Source organism: Myotis brandtii, unplaced genomic scaffold, assembly GCF_000412655.1.
Source record: "Myotis brandtii unplaced genomic scaffold, ASM41265v1 scaffold163, whole genome shotgun sequence".
NCBI lineage: Eukaryota > Metazoa > Chordata > Mammalia > Chiroptera > Vespertilionidae > Myotis > Myotis brandtii.
Window position 1 is genome coordinate 179,254 of NW_005355962.1, and position 16,485 is coordinate 195,738.

Consider the following 16,485-nt stretch of genomic DNA (forward strand, 5'->3'; position numbering starts at 1 on the left):
GGGAGAAAGGGGGGGGGATAAGGACACATATGTAATACCTTAATCAATAAAGAAAAATTTTTTAAAAAGTTAAAAAAAAAAGATCATAGTGAAATGATTCTAGGTAACATTGTACCATAATATAAAGCTATAGTCAATATTGAACTCTTCTTCCGATTAGAAATTACATTTATTTTTGCCATATGATTCCTTTAGCTAAAAATTTTCTAAATTTTGCATTCTTGGTTATTTATGAAGTGCTCAATTACTTTCTAAAAGAAAATCATATTTTTTTGTTAAGAGAATTACAGAATCACAAAAATAAAAAAATCTCAGAAACAAACAAAAGAAAATTAAATGATTTAGTCATACCACTGTGAAGCTAGTAAATCCCATAATCTGGGATTTTTGTTGTAGAATTTGAGGCTCTTTCTACTATATTACCTACTGCTGCTTCCATCATTAATATTGTAGTCAGAAATTTCAAGGGATGTTTAGAAGGAAGTAATTACAGAATACAAATCAGTCAGAATAAGAGTAAGCAATTAAATCTTACCTTATGCAACATTTCATTTTAACCATCTATACCAGTGATGGCGAACCTTTTGAGCTTGGCGTGTCAGCATTTTGAAAAACCCTAACTTAACTCTGGTCCCGTGTCACATATAGAAATTTTTTTATATTTGCAACCATAGTAAAACAAAGACTTATATTTTTGATATTTATTTTATATATTTAAATGCCATTTAACAAAGAAAAATCAACCAAAAAAATGAGTTCACGTGTCACCTCTGACACGTGTGTCATAGGTTCGCCATCACTGGCTAATAAAAGGGTAATATCCTAATTAGACCACACGTCTTCCGGACATCCTTCTGGACAAAGCCACGGTGGTGAGGCTGAGGCAGAGGCGGTTAGGGGCAATCAGGCTGGCAGGGGAGAGCAGTTAGGGGGATCAAGCAGAGTGGTTAGGGCAGGCAGTCATGTGAGCGGTTAAGGAGCCAGCGTCCTGGATTGCGAGAGGGATGTCCGACTGCCGGTTTAAACTGGCTGTCGGATATCCCCCAAGGGGTCCCGGATTGGAGAAGGTGCAGGCCGGGCTGAGGGACGCTGCCCCCCCTCCACCCCGTGCACAAATTTCGTGCAACACTAAGAAGTGTGATGCCTTTATATGACAACATAGAAAAGAATGTGTACTGATACCCACCAAGTTACTTATGATGAAAAGTTGCATTAGTGAATGGAGAACTGTAATGTTTTACCCTGCATATCTGGCATGGCTTGAATCCTAAATAATAAAAGGCTAATATACAAATAGACCAAATGGCGGAACAACCGGTCGCTATGACGTGTGTGGACCATCTGGCATGTCAGCAGGTGCAAGCAGGGCCCAGCGCCATCAGCAGAGGGAAGCGGCAGCAGCCAGAGTGGGGCTGCCAGCAGACAGGGAATGGGGGGAGGAAAGGCCACAGCAGGAGGGGCTGGGCAGGGGCACGGAGGATGGGCTGAGACCCGCCCCTGTGCCCACCGTAGCCGCGTGGCCCACAGTTCCTTTCAAAGTGCACAAATTCATGCACTGGGCCCCTAGTTTTTTTTATAACACCCGTGTCTTACGTTTGTAATTATGTCAACTTTAAAACTCACAGACTTCTGAGAAGATTTTTGCTGTTTTTAAACTGTTTAAATTGTTTTTGTTAATTTCCAAAACCAGGAAAATAACAACACACACACAAAAAAATACATAGAGACAGAGAAGCATCCAACAGACTGTCAAACTTCAGAGGGAAGGCGGGGAGAGGGAATGGTAAGAGATCAACCAAAGGACTTGTATGCATGCATATAAGCATAACCAATGGACACAGACACTATGGAGGTGAGGGCATGTGCTGGGGGGTGGAAGTGGCCAGGGAGAGGTCAATGGGGGAAAAGGAGACATATGTAATACTATATGTAATACTTTAAACAATAAAGATTAGAAAAAAAACTATACACGTGATACTAAAATTTCTTGTTATAATGTTCATCTAATTATTTTAATGTTCCATTGTAGCTTACAAAAATGTAAAGAGGTAACAATAGGCAGGCTTCAAGGCAAAAAGTCCAAAAGGAAATGTTATAGAAGTATAGGTGAGAGAGAGATTGTTGTAGTAGAAAGTGCACAGCCACCTGACCATGTTCAACCTTAACTGCCAGCATGATCAGAGCAAAACAGAGCCAATGTTTCTGGTCTTATTTATCTATAGCTCTCCCTTAACCCCCTGTCCCACTCTCCATCCCCATTCTACCATTTCCTAGTAAGGAGATCTTAGAAAGGACTGCAAGATTCCTCATGTGTAAAATGAAGATACATACTTCCTTTTAAGTTATGTTTAGGGAATAATTGAGATAGTCCATGTAGTAGGTGGAACACAGTAAGTATTCAATAAAGATTAGCTGCTGAATTACATAGATTTTGGTATTTCATTCCCATGTTTAGACAGTTCTACTCTATGCATTTTTCTCTGTATTACTTTTACTAAAACTTGCCGTAAACTCTTTTTAAAAAGTAGGCAAGATACTTAAAAATAAATATTAAAGTAGCAAGGATGTAGTTAGTAATTGTGTTCCAAATGCATTCCTGCTACAAGGAAGAATCAGTAGAAATTGGACATTATCAAACTGAACAAGAGAGGACTGACCTCACTTAGAAAAGGTGATGGTTTCTGTGCCCACACTCAATTATTGCTGTAATGTTTTGTTTTCCACTGAACCCTGATGACCCAGACAAACTTCAGAGAAACACTAATGATTAGACCCCTTTAATAACTAAAAGCAGAGCATCTTGGTTTTCACCAAAGGAGAAAAGATATGCTTGTTCATTAATATATTTCTGCTTTTTCTGTACACACACATCCAAGGAGACATCCAAGTATGGGTCACATTGATTGGAAATGCTAAATCCAACTGCACCTGAGGTCTTACATAACTGACCACATTTACTTTTCATCTATCACCATGGTCTTCCACTTCTGGGCTCCCTTCCCACACCCATCCATGCAACAAAGGTAAGGAAAGGAAAGGGCAGAATAACTTATTGTCAAGTAATATCTAGTCAAAACTCTTAAAAGTTATTCCTACTGTGATAGTTCTACATTTCCTTTGTTCTTCCCACTCATCCTCCATCCCCCTTCCTCGGATCCTTCCCCATGTATCCTATACAGTGGGGCCTTGACTTACGAGTGTCCCGACTAATGAGTTTTTTTGAGATACGAGCCGTCTCTCTCAGCCAATTTTTTGCTTTGAGTTGCAAGCTCAAAAAAATTCGGGTTATGAGCCAGCTTCAGATACCCCACCGCTAGTTGGCGCAGCGAACGTCACAGTGATTTGACATACGAGTAATTCGAGTTATGAGATCCGTCACAGAATGAATTAAACTCGTAAGTCAAGGCCCCACTGTATTTATCTAGCTCTATTATTACCCCTTCACAATCTATTTATCTTTGTGTAAATCCCATCTCTCCTGTGTGTACCCTGAAAGCAAGAAGCATGTCTTTCTTTTCAGTTGTTCATCCCTCATAGCACCTAGCAGGAAACCCAATAGGAGGTACTAGAAGATGTCTTGAAATCTATAATAATAGAAGTGTAATATGCTAATTAGACTAAACAACCTTCCAGATGAAGTCACAGCAGTGGGGGGGCTGAGGCAGAGGCAGCCACGGTAGCGGCAGGGGCCAAGCCCCTTGCACAAATTTTGTGCATTGGGCCTCTAGTAAGTAAATAAAATATATCATCTTACAGTGTAGTACACTGCAAAGAGCCCTGGATTAATAGTCAGAAAACTTGGACTCTACTGTAAATAATGCTCTCTGCTGGTCCTGTAGCTTCATTTATAAGCATTTTAGTATCAGTTTCCTCTTCTATAAAATAGGACCCTTACTTGCTCTGTAATTGCATATGGTTTCATAAATTGAAATGATGAAAGTAAAAAGAGCTTATTGTTATGCTATTTTAAAGCTATATGGTTATTTCTGTTGAATAATATTACTTGTCAACCAAACTTGCTAAATTTAAGTAGGGACAGTACAGTTATTCTATTAGGAAATGCAGATTTAATTAATACATTTATTTGCTTTTTCTTAAAACAGAATAAAGTCATAAACAGCTGGTAAAACACTGATTTACAGTACATCATCACAAGCATGTATAATAATTATGTTTGAAACAGAAATGGCCCGTGTTAACTGTGCCGTATTTCCCAATTATAATTATGATTTGGATAAAGTGTTTGGATATTTCTTACCAGGTTCTGGAAGGTCTAATTTTGCCCGCTTTAGTTCTGCCATAGAAATCTGAAGTTGATCTATTACAAAGTCATCTTCAAAGAAAAAGTCTTTTGCCAAGGTCTCCTGAAGAAATTCTACAAGTTCTTCCATAGACAATTTCATTAAATGCTCTAAGAAAAGACAAAATAAAATACTATGTCAACAGCTACTTTAGGTTGAGAAGATAATGTATTCTATTCCGGTGTAGTATTTTTTTTAAAGGGGCACAACAAACAAATTAAATATGGTATTGCGAATATCACTGAAATTCAGTATGACAAAACAGCTTTAGACTACTGAAATGATAGCACAGTAAGTAATTGTTACACTTAAAGTTTATTTACAAAGGGTGACGAAACTTTTTACTTAGGAAAATTAATCAAGAGACATATAAATAAAACATACTTTAAGAGGGAGAGGAGCACTATAGAGAAATGCAACTTCATATTTCTACTCCTCATGTTTAGGGAACATTAAACTAATAAGTTAAAATCTTAATAAAAAGTTTACTTTTGTTTTATATCTTGGTCAATTCATAATACAGAAAGAAGAAAGGGAGAGAGAGATTGAGAGAAATTGAGGGAGACTGATTGATTTCCTGTGGTTATAGGACAGTCTTGGAGACAATTCATTGTCAATTGTTTTGGTTGGTGCTGTGGTTTGTGTGTTGGGGGAATAAGGTTCTGGGTGTAAGAGAAACAAAACCACAACACTTCTGAATCCTTTTCTTTCAGAGTAAACAATACAAATGTGATTTTAAAGGGGATTTTCATTCCCGTCTAAAGTTTGGATAATCTGGTGCTCATGAAATTTACGCTTTTCAGGTAAGCAAACAAACAATCTTATATTAAAGTATCTAACGTGTGCTTAGAACAATGCTAAGCACAGCATGGGAAAAACTACAAAACATGACCTCAAGTACTCAATCCTTTATAATAAAAGGCTAATATGTAAATAAACTGAACCGGTTGCTATGATGTGCACTGACCACCAGAGGGCACGCGCGGAACATGGCAGGCATCAGCAGCAGGCTGCAGAGCGTGGAACATGGCCGGGTGTTGGCTGCAGCAGGATAGTGGAGCAGGTGAGCAGGGGCACCAAACCAAGGTGGAGCACGTCACTATCATCGGGGCGAGTCTCTGCTGGTTACTGAAAATTCTTTGCTCCTGTGCACCTTGGTCCCACCCAGTGCTTGCATCTGCTGCCGGCGCCGGCCCCGGCCCCGCTCAAACCTGCTGCTGGCCCCGACTGCTAGGCACCATCAGCAGGTGCGAGCAGCAGCTGCTGGCCCTGACTGCCCCTCAGGGCTTCTCCACCTCCCCCTGCTCCTGAGGGGCAATTGGGGCAGCATCCACCACTCGCACCTGCTGCTGGTGCTGGCCCCTCTTGCACCCGCTGCTGGCATCAGCCCCAATTGCTCCACGCCATCAGCGGGTGCAAGCGGGGCTGACACCATCAGCTTGTGGGAGTGGCGGAAGCAGGAGCAGGGCTGCCAGCAGACAGGGGGCAGGGAACTACGGCAGAAAGGGCCAGGTGGAGGCACAGAGGATGGGCAGAGACCTGCCCTTGTGCCCACCGCAGCCTCGCGGCCCACAGTTCCTGGGTGGAGGCACAGAGGATGGGCGGAGACCTGCCCTTGTGCCCACCCCAGCCTCACGGCCCACAGTTCCTTTTAAGGTGACGAATTCATGCACTGGGCCCCTAGTTAGATTATAACTTAGTTGGGAAGCTAAACAGATGAATCATTTGAGAACAACATATGAGAGTGAATACAATGAACATAAAACTATGTTGTATGGCCTAATTAGAAGTGCACATGCAATTCTAAAGCTTTCAGTGATTCTCTTCTCCCCAAGTTACAAAAGGAGCCATAATATTTAAGGTTGAATTGAGACATTAAGATGAATAAGGTTCTTCATTTTATGAAGAAAAAAATCTCATTTCTTGATTTTAAACAAGGCATAGCACATCAAATTTACTGAGCCCTAGAAATATTGCAACTGCAGACTTTTTAAAGCCTTGTTGCATTTAGGCAACTATAGACATGGACCATGCTTGCCCCAGAGGCCACAATGCAGCCAAGCAGATAGATGAGCTAGAGCAGGGGTGGGCAAACTTTTTGACTCGAGGGCCACAATGGGTTCTTAAACTGGACCGGAGGGCCGGAACAAAAGCATGGATGGAGTGTTTGTGTGAACTAATATAAATTCAAAGTAAACATCATTACATAAAAGGGTACGGTCTTTTTTGTTTTTAGTTTTATTCATTTCAAACGGGCCGGATCCGGCCCGCGGGCCGTAGTTTGCCCACGGCTGAGCTAGAGTGTCCCCATCTCTTGTCTACACCTAGGAGCTGGATGCTTTTCTTCCTGGATAAAAGAAACAGTAATGGAAAATATCCTCTCTAGACCTTTAGACTAAGGTGCCTGGTTTCTTTGGTCTCCCTCCTCTCTTATTACAAAGCTGAGATTCAGACTGATGAAAAGAACAGGGTCCCAGTGAAAACAAATACTTAATAAGATTATTAGTATTATTAGCAAAACCAGCACATTGCATTCTACTGTTTAAGTATGAAAATGAAACTGATATAGAGAAAAGAATCAAAGACCTTTGCAATGAAGTAAACTTCTTCATAAGAACCAATGAAAGTAAATTATCAACTGAAGATAATTTGTTCACTGATTTTCAGGAATTTTTAAAAATCTCTACTAAAAGAAAATGAAGTTGAGTAGGAAATGAGAACTCAGAGTTAAAACATGACTAGATTTTTGTGAAATCTGTATAGTTAAACATTTTCTTACTTTTGTGTAATTTTAAGATTGTATAAGACATAGCAGTAAGAACTCGTTCTCCTTCAAAGATGTAGATATCCCATATTCTGAGGTTTAGCGTAAAGGGAGTCTATAATTAAAAACAAAAAAGAAATAAGATTAATAGTTTGCCCTGTCTGATATTTATAATTTCATGATTGGGTTTTGTAAATAAATACTCACACGATCAAGGAAACATTGAAAAAACCATTTCATTGTGTAAAAACTTGTGTAGATTTCTTGAGAATCCTGAAAAAACAGAGACTTCATAATTTCTGGATTGTAGCAAACAAAACAGGACATATAACACTAAAAGTTACAAAAGCTGTAGGGGGTTGGCTGTCAAAGCTACACATAAAACCATTTCATTACAAATCTTTTTTCATGTTGCTGGAGGATTTCTATTTTTTCTCTTTTTGTTTCCTCTCCTCTCTCATTTTTTACTTTTGAAAATCAAATGCTTCTTATGACAGGATTGTAATACAACATTTTGATTCTCTTTAATATAGTTTATAGTGAAGTATCTTTGCTTTACTAAACTACTGTTTTTTATCATAGATCATATATATGGTTCACTAAGGATGAGTTTATATGACCTTTAAAATATTTTTTGTGCAATAAAAACACCTTCAAGCCCTGGCCGGTGTGGCTTAGTTGGTTGGGTATCATCTCGTTTACTGAAAGATTAGTGGTTTGATTTCCGATCAAGGCATATGCCCAGGTTGCCATTTCAATCCCTCCTAGGGGGCGTGCAGGAGGCTGCCAATCAATGTTTCACTCATATTGATATTTCTATCTCTCCCTCTCCCTTTCTTTCTCTCTAAAATATCAATAAAAATCTTTTTAAAAAATGCCTTCAAAATTACTGAAATATCATAGCTTCAAAGAAGTTTGAGTAAGGGCTGTGATAGTTGATCAATATTAAATTTCACAAACCCAATGTTCTTTAAACAATTGGGAATTATAACTGCATACTAAATGAAATGGACAACAACATAAATTGATAAGGTAATTGGGACCAAAGGCTGCACTCAATTCTGCTAGCTTTATTCTTGGTGTAAGTGGGTTTAAGTCAATGTCACGTCTACCTACCAAGTGTTGCTTAAGCTTGGACAGAAATTTATTCAGTATTTTTTCATGATGTTCTTGAAACCTCAAGAGTTTAGGAAAACCATGGACAAAAAAGCCTAGAATACAAACATAAAAATAATATTTCTTAAATAAGACCAATAAAAATTCCTATTTTAAAATACAATCTTTTTTTCATTTTTAACTGTCAATAACAAAAAATAAATCCAGTAGTTACCAAAATATTTCTCCTCCCCACCAAAAAAATAATTGTGTATGAGCTTTGATTAATAAAACCCTGTAGCACAGTATTTGTTTTTTAAAGATCTCCTATAACCTAATAAAAATATAAAAGAGAACAGAATATTTCTGAATTAAAAGGAAAACGAAGAAGCTAAGAAAAAATGAAAACTGAAGTCATTTATCAAGATTATTTGTTCTCTTAAAGTATTGGGCCATATCTTTAATGTGCAAATTTTTATAGGTTATTCTAACTCTGATTTCTTATCATTTTGTTTTACTGTTAATATATTACACAACAAACATTTCATTACTTTTTCAAGATTTACTCTTAACAATTTAATTAGTATCATGCTTCCAAAGTTTTTAGCACTTTTAATCTTTTTATAAGTGATATTTAACAGCAGATAAAAACATTGGCACTATGTGATCAATGTTATATCAAAAATGGAATTTTATCCCAACTGATTATACAATACCCTATATAATAAAACCATAGTATACAAATTATCCCCTCAACTGAGAGTTTGACCAGGGGGTGGGGCTGGCTGGGGGAAGGGAGGAAGGCCCTGGCTTGTGGCAGGCAGCCGGGGGAAGGGAGGGAGGCCCCAGCCGGCTGTCGCCAGCTGCTAGAGATCCTACCAGTGTACAGATTTTGTGCACTGGGCCTCTAGTAATGTATAAGATTTCTAGATGGCAACTAATTGTAAATAGTAAGTCAGTATTAATTTTGTGTATTTAATTCATGGAACCTTACATCTATTTTTATTCACAAGTTTTCTTTCAGATATTCCACACATTCCATTAAAAAGGATATACACTTAATGGATTCACAATTTTTCCATATTTGCATTTAACAACCTGGGTATGTAACTTTGAAAGATGTTAATATTGTTTTTGAAAAAAGAATCCAGGGCAAATACTTTGTGTTACATATGCCCTCCTAGATATTCCTGATGTATGAGCTTCTTAAAGTTTCTCAGTTGTTTTATGGACTACAGAAACATTTTTCTTTGCTTAACTCAGTCTCCCAGACTTATTTGATCTTGAAAACCGTTTTTACCCCATAAAACATCTGTTTCCCAAAGTAAAACTATGTTCCTCACACACTTTTGGGAAACACTGCTTTATCTATTTGGGGGAAGGGCTATTTCATAACTAATTCTGTTTTCTAAGGTGTGTGTAAAAATTTCCACAGAGATTCTATTACTTCCCTAGTAATATTTTCCAGTGAAATGATTTCATTAAAAAATCCATATCTCTGTCTGTGCCACTTTCATGGTCAATTTGATAGTGATGGAAACTGGAAGAATCTCAAGAAGTCTGTATTTTAAAAGTACGGCCCTTCAATAACAAGTACTAGCAAAGATGCCTAATATTCCTTCACTTTTCAGTGATATCCCAGACTTGATATTTTAAATCTCATTTCTTCAGCCCTCACTTTATTGTATATATTTATAAATGATACTTCCATATATGAAATGCAAAAAAATAACTTTTCTAAAATAGGGCAGTCTTCTACATATTTATGTATACTTAAATTATAACATTCCACTGTATTTCAACATATATCAGCAACACCATCCCATGGCAAAGCAAAATAAAGACTGACAGGCAGTTATTTTTCCTTCAAGATGCTTTTTAAATCATGCTATTGAATGGCAGTTCAATGTAATATGTCAGACTTTTGGAGTCTGTTCATTGGGTGCAGAGTGTCCAGAAACAGTTGCCATAAATATAGTATTTATCTTTTAAAAATTCACAAGGAACACTGAAGGAAATAGCCAAATGCTAACACACACGAGTGCACATGTGCATGTACACACACATACAAAATACACCCCAGCCAACCACATAGTAAGAATGTGAGATTTAATAAACTATAAACTATGGGAGGTCATGTGAGATTTAATAAACTGTGAACTATGGAAGGTCATGTTAAAATGTCAGTTTAAACATGTGGCAGGTTCCCCAGAATATAGGTTTAAATATTCACCAACAGAACTTACATGACCCATTCTTGGAGTGATTGGTATTAGATTTTGCTTTTATTTGGTATTATCACATGAATGGCACTGGGAAAATAATTTTGCACTATTTGGGACATATGTCACTTTTATTTCCAAGACAAGTTGGAATCCAAATTCTTAAATAAAATTCATTGCATATGCTTCGCAAAGAAAAGGACATGGTTATTAAAATCAATCTTCTAACTTAAAAAAGAAGTATCCAGAATGTGTTACCAACCTTTTATGTAAAATGGAATCAATTTTACAGCTGAAAAAACTAGAACATACACTTGTTACAAAACTACTTAGTTCTTATGTACCTTTTCTTTAAACACTTTAAGCACCATTTTTCAATCACTATTCTTTGACAAAGAGTTATATATCACAATATCCAGTCAATAATAAACAGTTCACTGAAATGATAATTGTATGACTATTTAAAAGTTTTGATCAAAAGGCATCTTTTACTTCTCCCAATAATACAGCTTTTCTAAATTCTTCCAAACATAAATTAGTTTATTCGGATTGGAGGGGCAATTAAAAAAAGAATTTTTAAATGCCAACAATATACTCTGGGGTAAACACAAAGGAATATAAATGTGAACAGAAAAAAATTAGAAGAGTTCAATAAAGAAGAGTGAAATAAAAAATTAGTAACAAACACTAATTAACTGAATAAGCCCCCAGACAGTAAGTTTTTGTACTTAACTCTTCCAAGCATCTTCCAAAGTTTGTGCTTTAATTTACCTTCTTTCACTCTCCCTTGCTTATTATTTATGACTAGAGGCCCGGTGCATGAAATTCATGCACTGGGGGGGAGGGGTGTCCCTCAGCCCAGCCTGCACCCTCTCCAATTTGGGACCCCTCGGGGGACATCCCTCTCACAATCTGGGACTGTTGGCTCCCAACCGCTCGCCTGCCTGATTGCCCCTAACCGCTTCTGCCTGCCAGCCTGATTACCGCCTAGCCACTCCCCTGCCATCCTGATCAACGCCTAACTGCTCCCCTGCCGTATGATCGCACCCAAATGCCCTCCCCTGCCGGCCCGATCGCCCCCAACTGCCCTCCCCTGCCGGCCTGATTGCCCCCAACTGCCCTCCCCTGCTGGCCTAGTCGCCCCCAACTGCCCTCCCCTGCTGGCCTGGTCCCCCCCAATTGCCATCCTCTGCCAGCCCAGTCACCCCTAACTACCCTCCCCTGCTGGCCTAGTCACCCACAACTTCCCTCCCCTGACGGCCATCTTGTGGCTGTGGGCGCCACCATCTTTGCGAGGTGGGGCAGTCAATTAACATATTCCCTCCTTACTGGCTGTGGGCGCCACCATCTAATTGACCCCCATGAGGGTCAATCAGCATATTCCCTCTTTATTAGATAGGATAACTATGGGGCTTTCTTACCATGCATGGCATGTTTGGGGCCTGAGAAGAGTTTGACCAGGGCCCAGAAGGCATCTTCTTCATTCATATACATAAGGAGTAAAGCTGTGATCTGGCTCATCCCCTGACAGTATCCAACTTCCTGAAGAGCAAATGAGAACAAAGAAACTGGGGGTTTTAAGATCAAATTACATGCATATGCACATATAAAACTGACCTATAAAATAATCAGAAAATGCCTAAATACATTCTTGAATGAGCAATTCCACAGAAAAATATTAAAATCTTCATAGTACTGAGCCACATACTATGAAAGAATAAAATTGTGTTCAAGAATAAATGTAGAGGTATGAACAAAGTCTGAATCTAATTTTTTTAAAATGCCAACAATATACTCTGGGGTAATACTGTTCAATACTGTTATACCTTCTGTAAAGGGCACTAGCAGTTGTTTGTTTTTTTTCTTTTTATGTATGATTCTCAGCTCAATATTCCTCCTCTTTGCTCAGATGCTGGCAAATCTCTCTCCTCCTACAGTTCCCAGTTCACTGTCCGGCCTTCTCTAGATTTCTGGACCTTTATGTACACACATTTGCAGCCTGTGCCCCTTCTCTGAGAACTGCCCACTCTCCCCATGTCCCCTGTTCATCAAGTGGCCGTAGATGTACATGAACCAAAGCTGATGGAGCAGAAGAGGACATCTGACCCCAGGGGAACAATTAATTGGCTGCACTGGCTAATCACAAACTCTTTCCAGGAAATCTGAATGAAGCCAGAGACTGTAACCAGATGGTAGTGTGTCCTTGAATAGAGTGGTCACGGTGAGTCTGTGGATGCAATTTTAGCCATGGAAAAACTGATAAGTAGGCAAAGAAAGCAACTGGAGAGAGAAATACTGGAATAAACAGTTTACAGAGGTAATCAGAGTCAGCTCAAGAGGAAGAGAGAAAAAGTGTAGCTCTTTCTCACTGATGGCTTCGCACCAGCTTCAACCCCCAGGAGGTCCAACTACTGCTTCATTTCTAGAAGTCCCTTTAATAAACTCCTTTTTAACTTGTCCTAGTTTGGGATTTCTGTCCCTTGTAACTTAAAGGTTTTCATCATAATAAAAATGACATATCTCAAGGTCTAAGGCTGTCCTGCCTGAAACCTAGTCAACAAGCATTTACTTAACATCCAAATTAGGCTCAACCTTAATTGATCTTGCCTAAAATTATTATCTCCCCCAGAATGACAAATACCTTTTAAGAACAATATGTTCCATTACCAGAAAGGTTAGTCTTAGCCTGCTCTTTGGAATAGCAAGTAGGCACAGGCAGTACTGAATGGATAAAGTGCAAAGCAAAAATTAATCTAGCTACCAACTTCCTGTCCTTCTACCGCTGGTCATTCCCAGTCCTGTTTGCTGAAAATAAAAACAAAACAAACAACAACACAAAAATAATAAAACAAACAGGCTGGAGAAAGAGGGAAAAAGTGAGATTCACTGATATGCTGTGATTTTTCCCATTTCCAAATCAGCTTTGCTCTAGACCCAGGGTCATTGTAAGGAGCCCTGAAGAGATCCGCAGAGATCAAAGGCTGTGGAGACCATCTAGTTCTGACATGAAGAAACTCAGCCCAAAGGGCCTTGTTAGGAAGGGAGTGCGGAAAGATTCTCCTGTTTCTCAGAATACTCCCCAAAGAGTTACAGGCAGGCATGCTCCAACTTACCGTATTATAAATAGAATATGCAGCAAGAACATGGAACAGGGACTGTTGCCTAGAAGTGGGGGGAAAAAATTCATATTGAACACAATCTAGTTATTTCACACATTTTAAAAATTATAAACTTAAAAAAATAGGTTGACTGAAAACAGATAATCCACATAAAATTACTAATATAATAAAGAAATGATCCCAAGATCAAATTTTAACAATTTCTATACGGTATAAATTTGAGGTTAGATAACATTCATTTTGATAGAAAGAATTTATGCCAAAAAACACAATAGGCTTCACAATTACTTAAATTCGTTGCCTTCTTTCACTGAACTATTCTCACTATAAAATCATCCCCATGGAAGCAACTGACCCTACAGAACCATGGAATGGCCTCAGTTACAGTGCCAGCCAGCTAGGTGTACAAAACTGTAAGGCTGAGCAATGTCTTCCAGGAGGTTGTATATGCTTTAAATCAGCCTGCAATATATGGTGCCGTCTCCCATAGCCAGGATCCAGGGGTCCAAGCCTGAAGGGGTGGAAGTGGGAAGAGCTCCACCCACTATTATCTCTGGTATTTTACTAGCAAAATGTTTGTTCCCCTTCCCATCAACCTTAGGCTCTCTGGCAGTCTAGAGGTCTTAGTTTCAAAGAGAGGAAGGCTTCTACCAGGAAACACAACGACTCCACTGAATTGGAATTTGAGACTGCCACCCAGATACTTTGGGCTCCTCTTGCCTCTGAATCAAAAGGCAAAAAAGTGGCTGGGATGACTGGTCCTGATTATTGAGGGGAATTTGAGTTGCTACTACATAATGGACATGAGGAAGAGTATGTCTAAAATATAGGACATTTAGGATGTTAGCATTACCAAAACTTGTGATTCAAGTCAATAGCAAACTACAACAATCCAATTCAGGATGGGTTGCTAATGGTCGAGACCTTTCAGGAGTAAAGGTTTAGGTCACCTCACCAGGTGCATAACCACAGCCAGCGGAGGTACTTGCTGAGGGAAAAGGAATTAGGGACTGGATAGTGGAAAGAGTTATAAACCAGCTCTGACCACATGCCCAAACGCAGAAATAAAGATGATAAATTAGTATATTTTTCTTATTTTGGTATATGTTTGTATATGTTAAAAATATTTTTTCTTCCTTCTCTTTTTCCTTGTCACCGTATGAGATATAGTAACAACAGTTAATTTTATATCATAGTAATTAGCTGATAGAATATTAAAGCAGAACAGTAAACAGACATCCTTTTCGGGGAAAGGGTTAACATATTCAGTCATAAGCAGTCAGGGCAAGGTATAACTTTGTTATTGTCTTTATATGGAAATTAAATTGACAAGGGTTGACTGTGATGGTCAACTTTGTCAACATGGTGAGACTACAATAGGTGTTGCTATAAAGAAGGTATTCTGCAGATGTGGTTGAAATCTATAATTGGTTGACTTTAAGTAGAGCAGATCATCCTAGATAGTCTGGGTGGGCCTGATTCAATCAGCTAGAAGGCTGTAAGAGCAGATCTGTGGCTTCTCTGAAGAGGAAATTCCTCCTGTGTCAACAGCTTCAGCTCATGCCCAAGAGTCCCAGTCTGCCCTTTGGACCTCAGACCTGCCTAGTCAGCCCCAAAACTGTGTAAGCCAATTCCTCACAATAATTCTCTTTAATATATAGTGTGTCCCCCCAAAATATATACACACAGTTTGAATAATTATAAAGGCAGTGTTTATTAAAATACATTTCATTTTCAAAATTGAACTATCAGCTGTTAAAGTGTATATACATTTTTGGAGACAACCTGTATATCTTTTATTGGTTTCTGTTTCTCTGGTTGAACCCTAACCAATATAGAGGTCAGCAAAACTATACCTTTCATTCATAACTGTCATAGTCATTTCATTCATTCATCTAACTAAAGATTTTTTAGTTTCATCTCCATATGAGGTCATAGTTATAGGGATATATTTATCACTGACACAGTTCTCGAAAAGCAACACAATCTATCATTTCTTTTCTAAGACTTTTAATAAAGTGTCATATTTTTAAGAATTCACACATCATAAAATGATTCTTTAACAATTTTATAGCACTAACTATGTAAAAAATTTAAAAGTTTAAGTTAACTTTGAACCTAAGTTTCACACAACATGAACCAAATGATCTGCAAAGTGTAAAACTTCAGAACCTGAATGAAGATTAATTAGTCTTTAGGAGGCATTCTAACACTCACATTTTAAGTTAATAAAGATTTTGATTCAGACGACTTACAAAGGCTATTTACAATGCATGATATTAAACTTTACTTACTTAACACCATATCTGTCTCTAAACATAATATGGTCCCTAAACGTGCGGTTGACATCAAGGTCTATTTGTCTGATATCAGGTGAACAACCACGTGCTCTGAGTTTTAATTTCTGAAGAGGAAAAAAAAGGGGGGGATAAAAGCACATTTTTATGAAATGAAAAGTCTACAAATCCTATCTAATAATAGACAAACATGGTAATTAACCGTACCTCCGACACGCTTCCCATTGGCTAATCAGGGTGATAATATAATTAACTGCCAACCAAGATGGCGGCCAGCAGCCAGGCAGCTGAAGCGAACAGGAGGCTTGCTTGCTCCAGTGATGGAGGAAGCCAAGATTCCCCGCCTGCCTTGCCGGCCTCTGAGCTGCTCTCTAAGAAACAATGTTGCAATTATAGAAGCTTAGAAGCTAACAGATACCTGCTTTCAGCCGTCAGAGCTGGAGCAGCAGGACCAAAACAATGTTGCAATTATAGAACCCAAGAACCCAAAAGATTCCTGCTTTCAGCAGCCGAGGCCTCAAGCTAAAGCTGAGCCTCAGAGCTAAAGCCGGCTCTCAGCTCCAGTGACAGCCATAGAAGGTAAATAAATCCCAGAATAAAAGAAAAAAAAGAAAAAAAGGAGAGGCTGGGAGCTTCCATTGCCGGGGGGCTTGGCCAGCCTGAAAACAGCCATCAGCCCCCCACCCC

The 16,485-nt window shown here is 38.7% G+C and overlaps 1 protein-coding gene across 3 annotated transcripts in view; it reads right to left on the bottom strand.

The window, feature by feature from the left end:
• USP6NL (USP6 N-terminal like) overlaps nucleotides 1-16,485 on the bottom strand; it is a 177,709-nt gene that overhangs the window by 20,992 nt on the left and 140,232 nt on the right. For all 3 annotated transcript variants that reach the window (XM_005862286.2, XM_005862284.2, XM_005862285.2), the window contains 7 exons: nucleotides 15,796-15,905; nucleotides 13,496-13,544; nucleotides 11,804-11,924; nucleotides 8,182-8,276; nucleotides 7,273-7,338; nucleotides 7,081-7,180; nucleotides 4,259-4,411 (listed from right to left, as the gene is read on the bottom strand). In XM_005862286.2, the coding sequence (XP_005862348.1) occupies nucleotides 4,259-4,411; nucleotides 7,081-7,180; nucleotides 7,273-7,338; nucleotides 8,182-8,276; nucleotides 11,804-11,924; nucleotides 13,496-13,544; nucleotides 15,796-15,905 (694 nt within the window). The remainder of the gene's footprint in view (nucleotides 1-4,258; nucleotides 4,412-7,080; nucleotides 7,181-7,272; nucleotides 7,339-8,181; nucleotides 8,277-11,803; nucleotides 11,925-13,495; nucleotides 13,545-15,795; nucleotides 15,906-16,485) is intronic.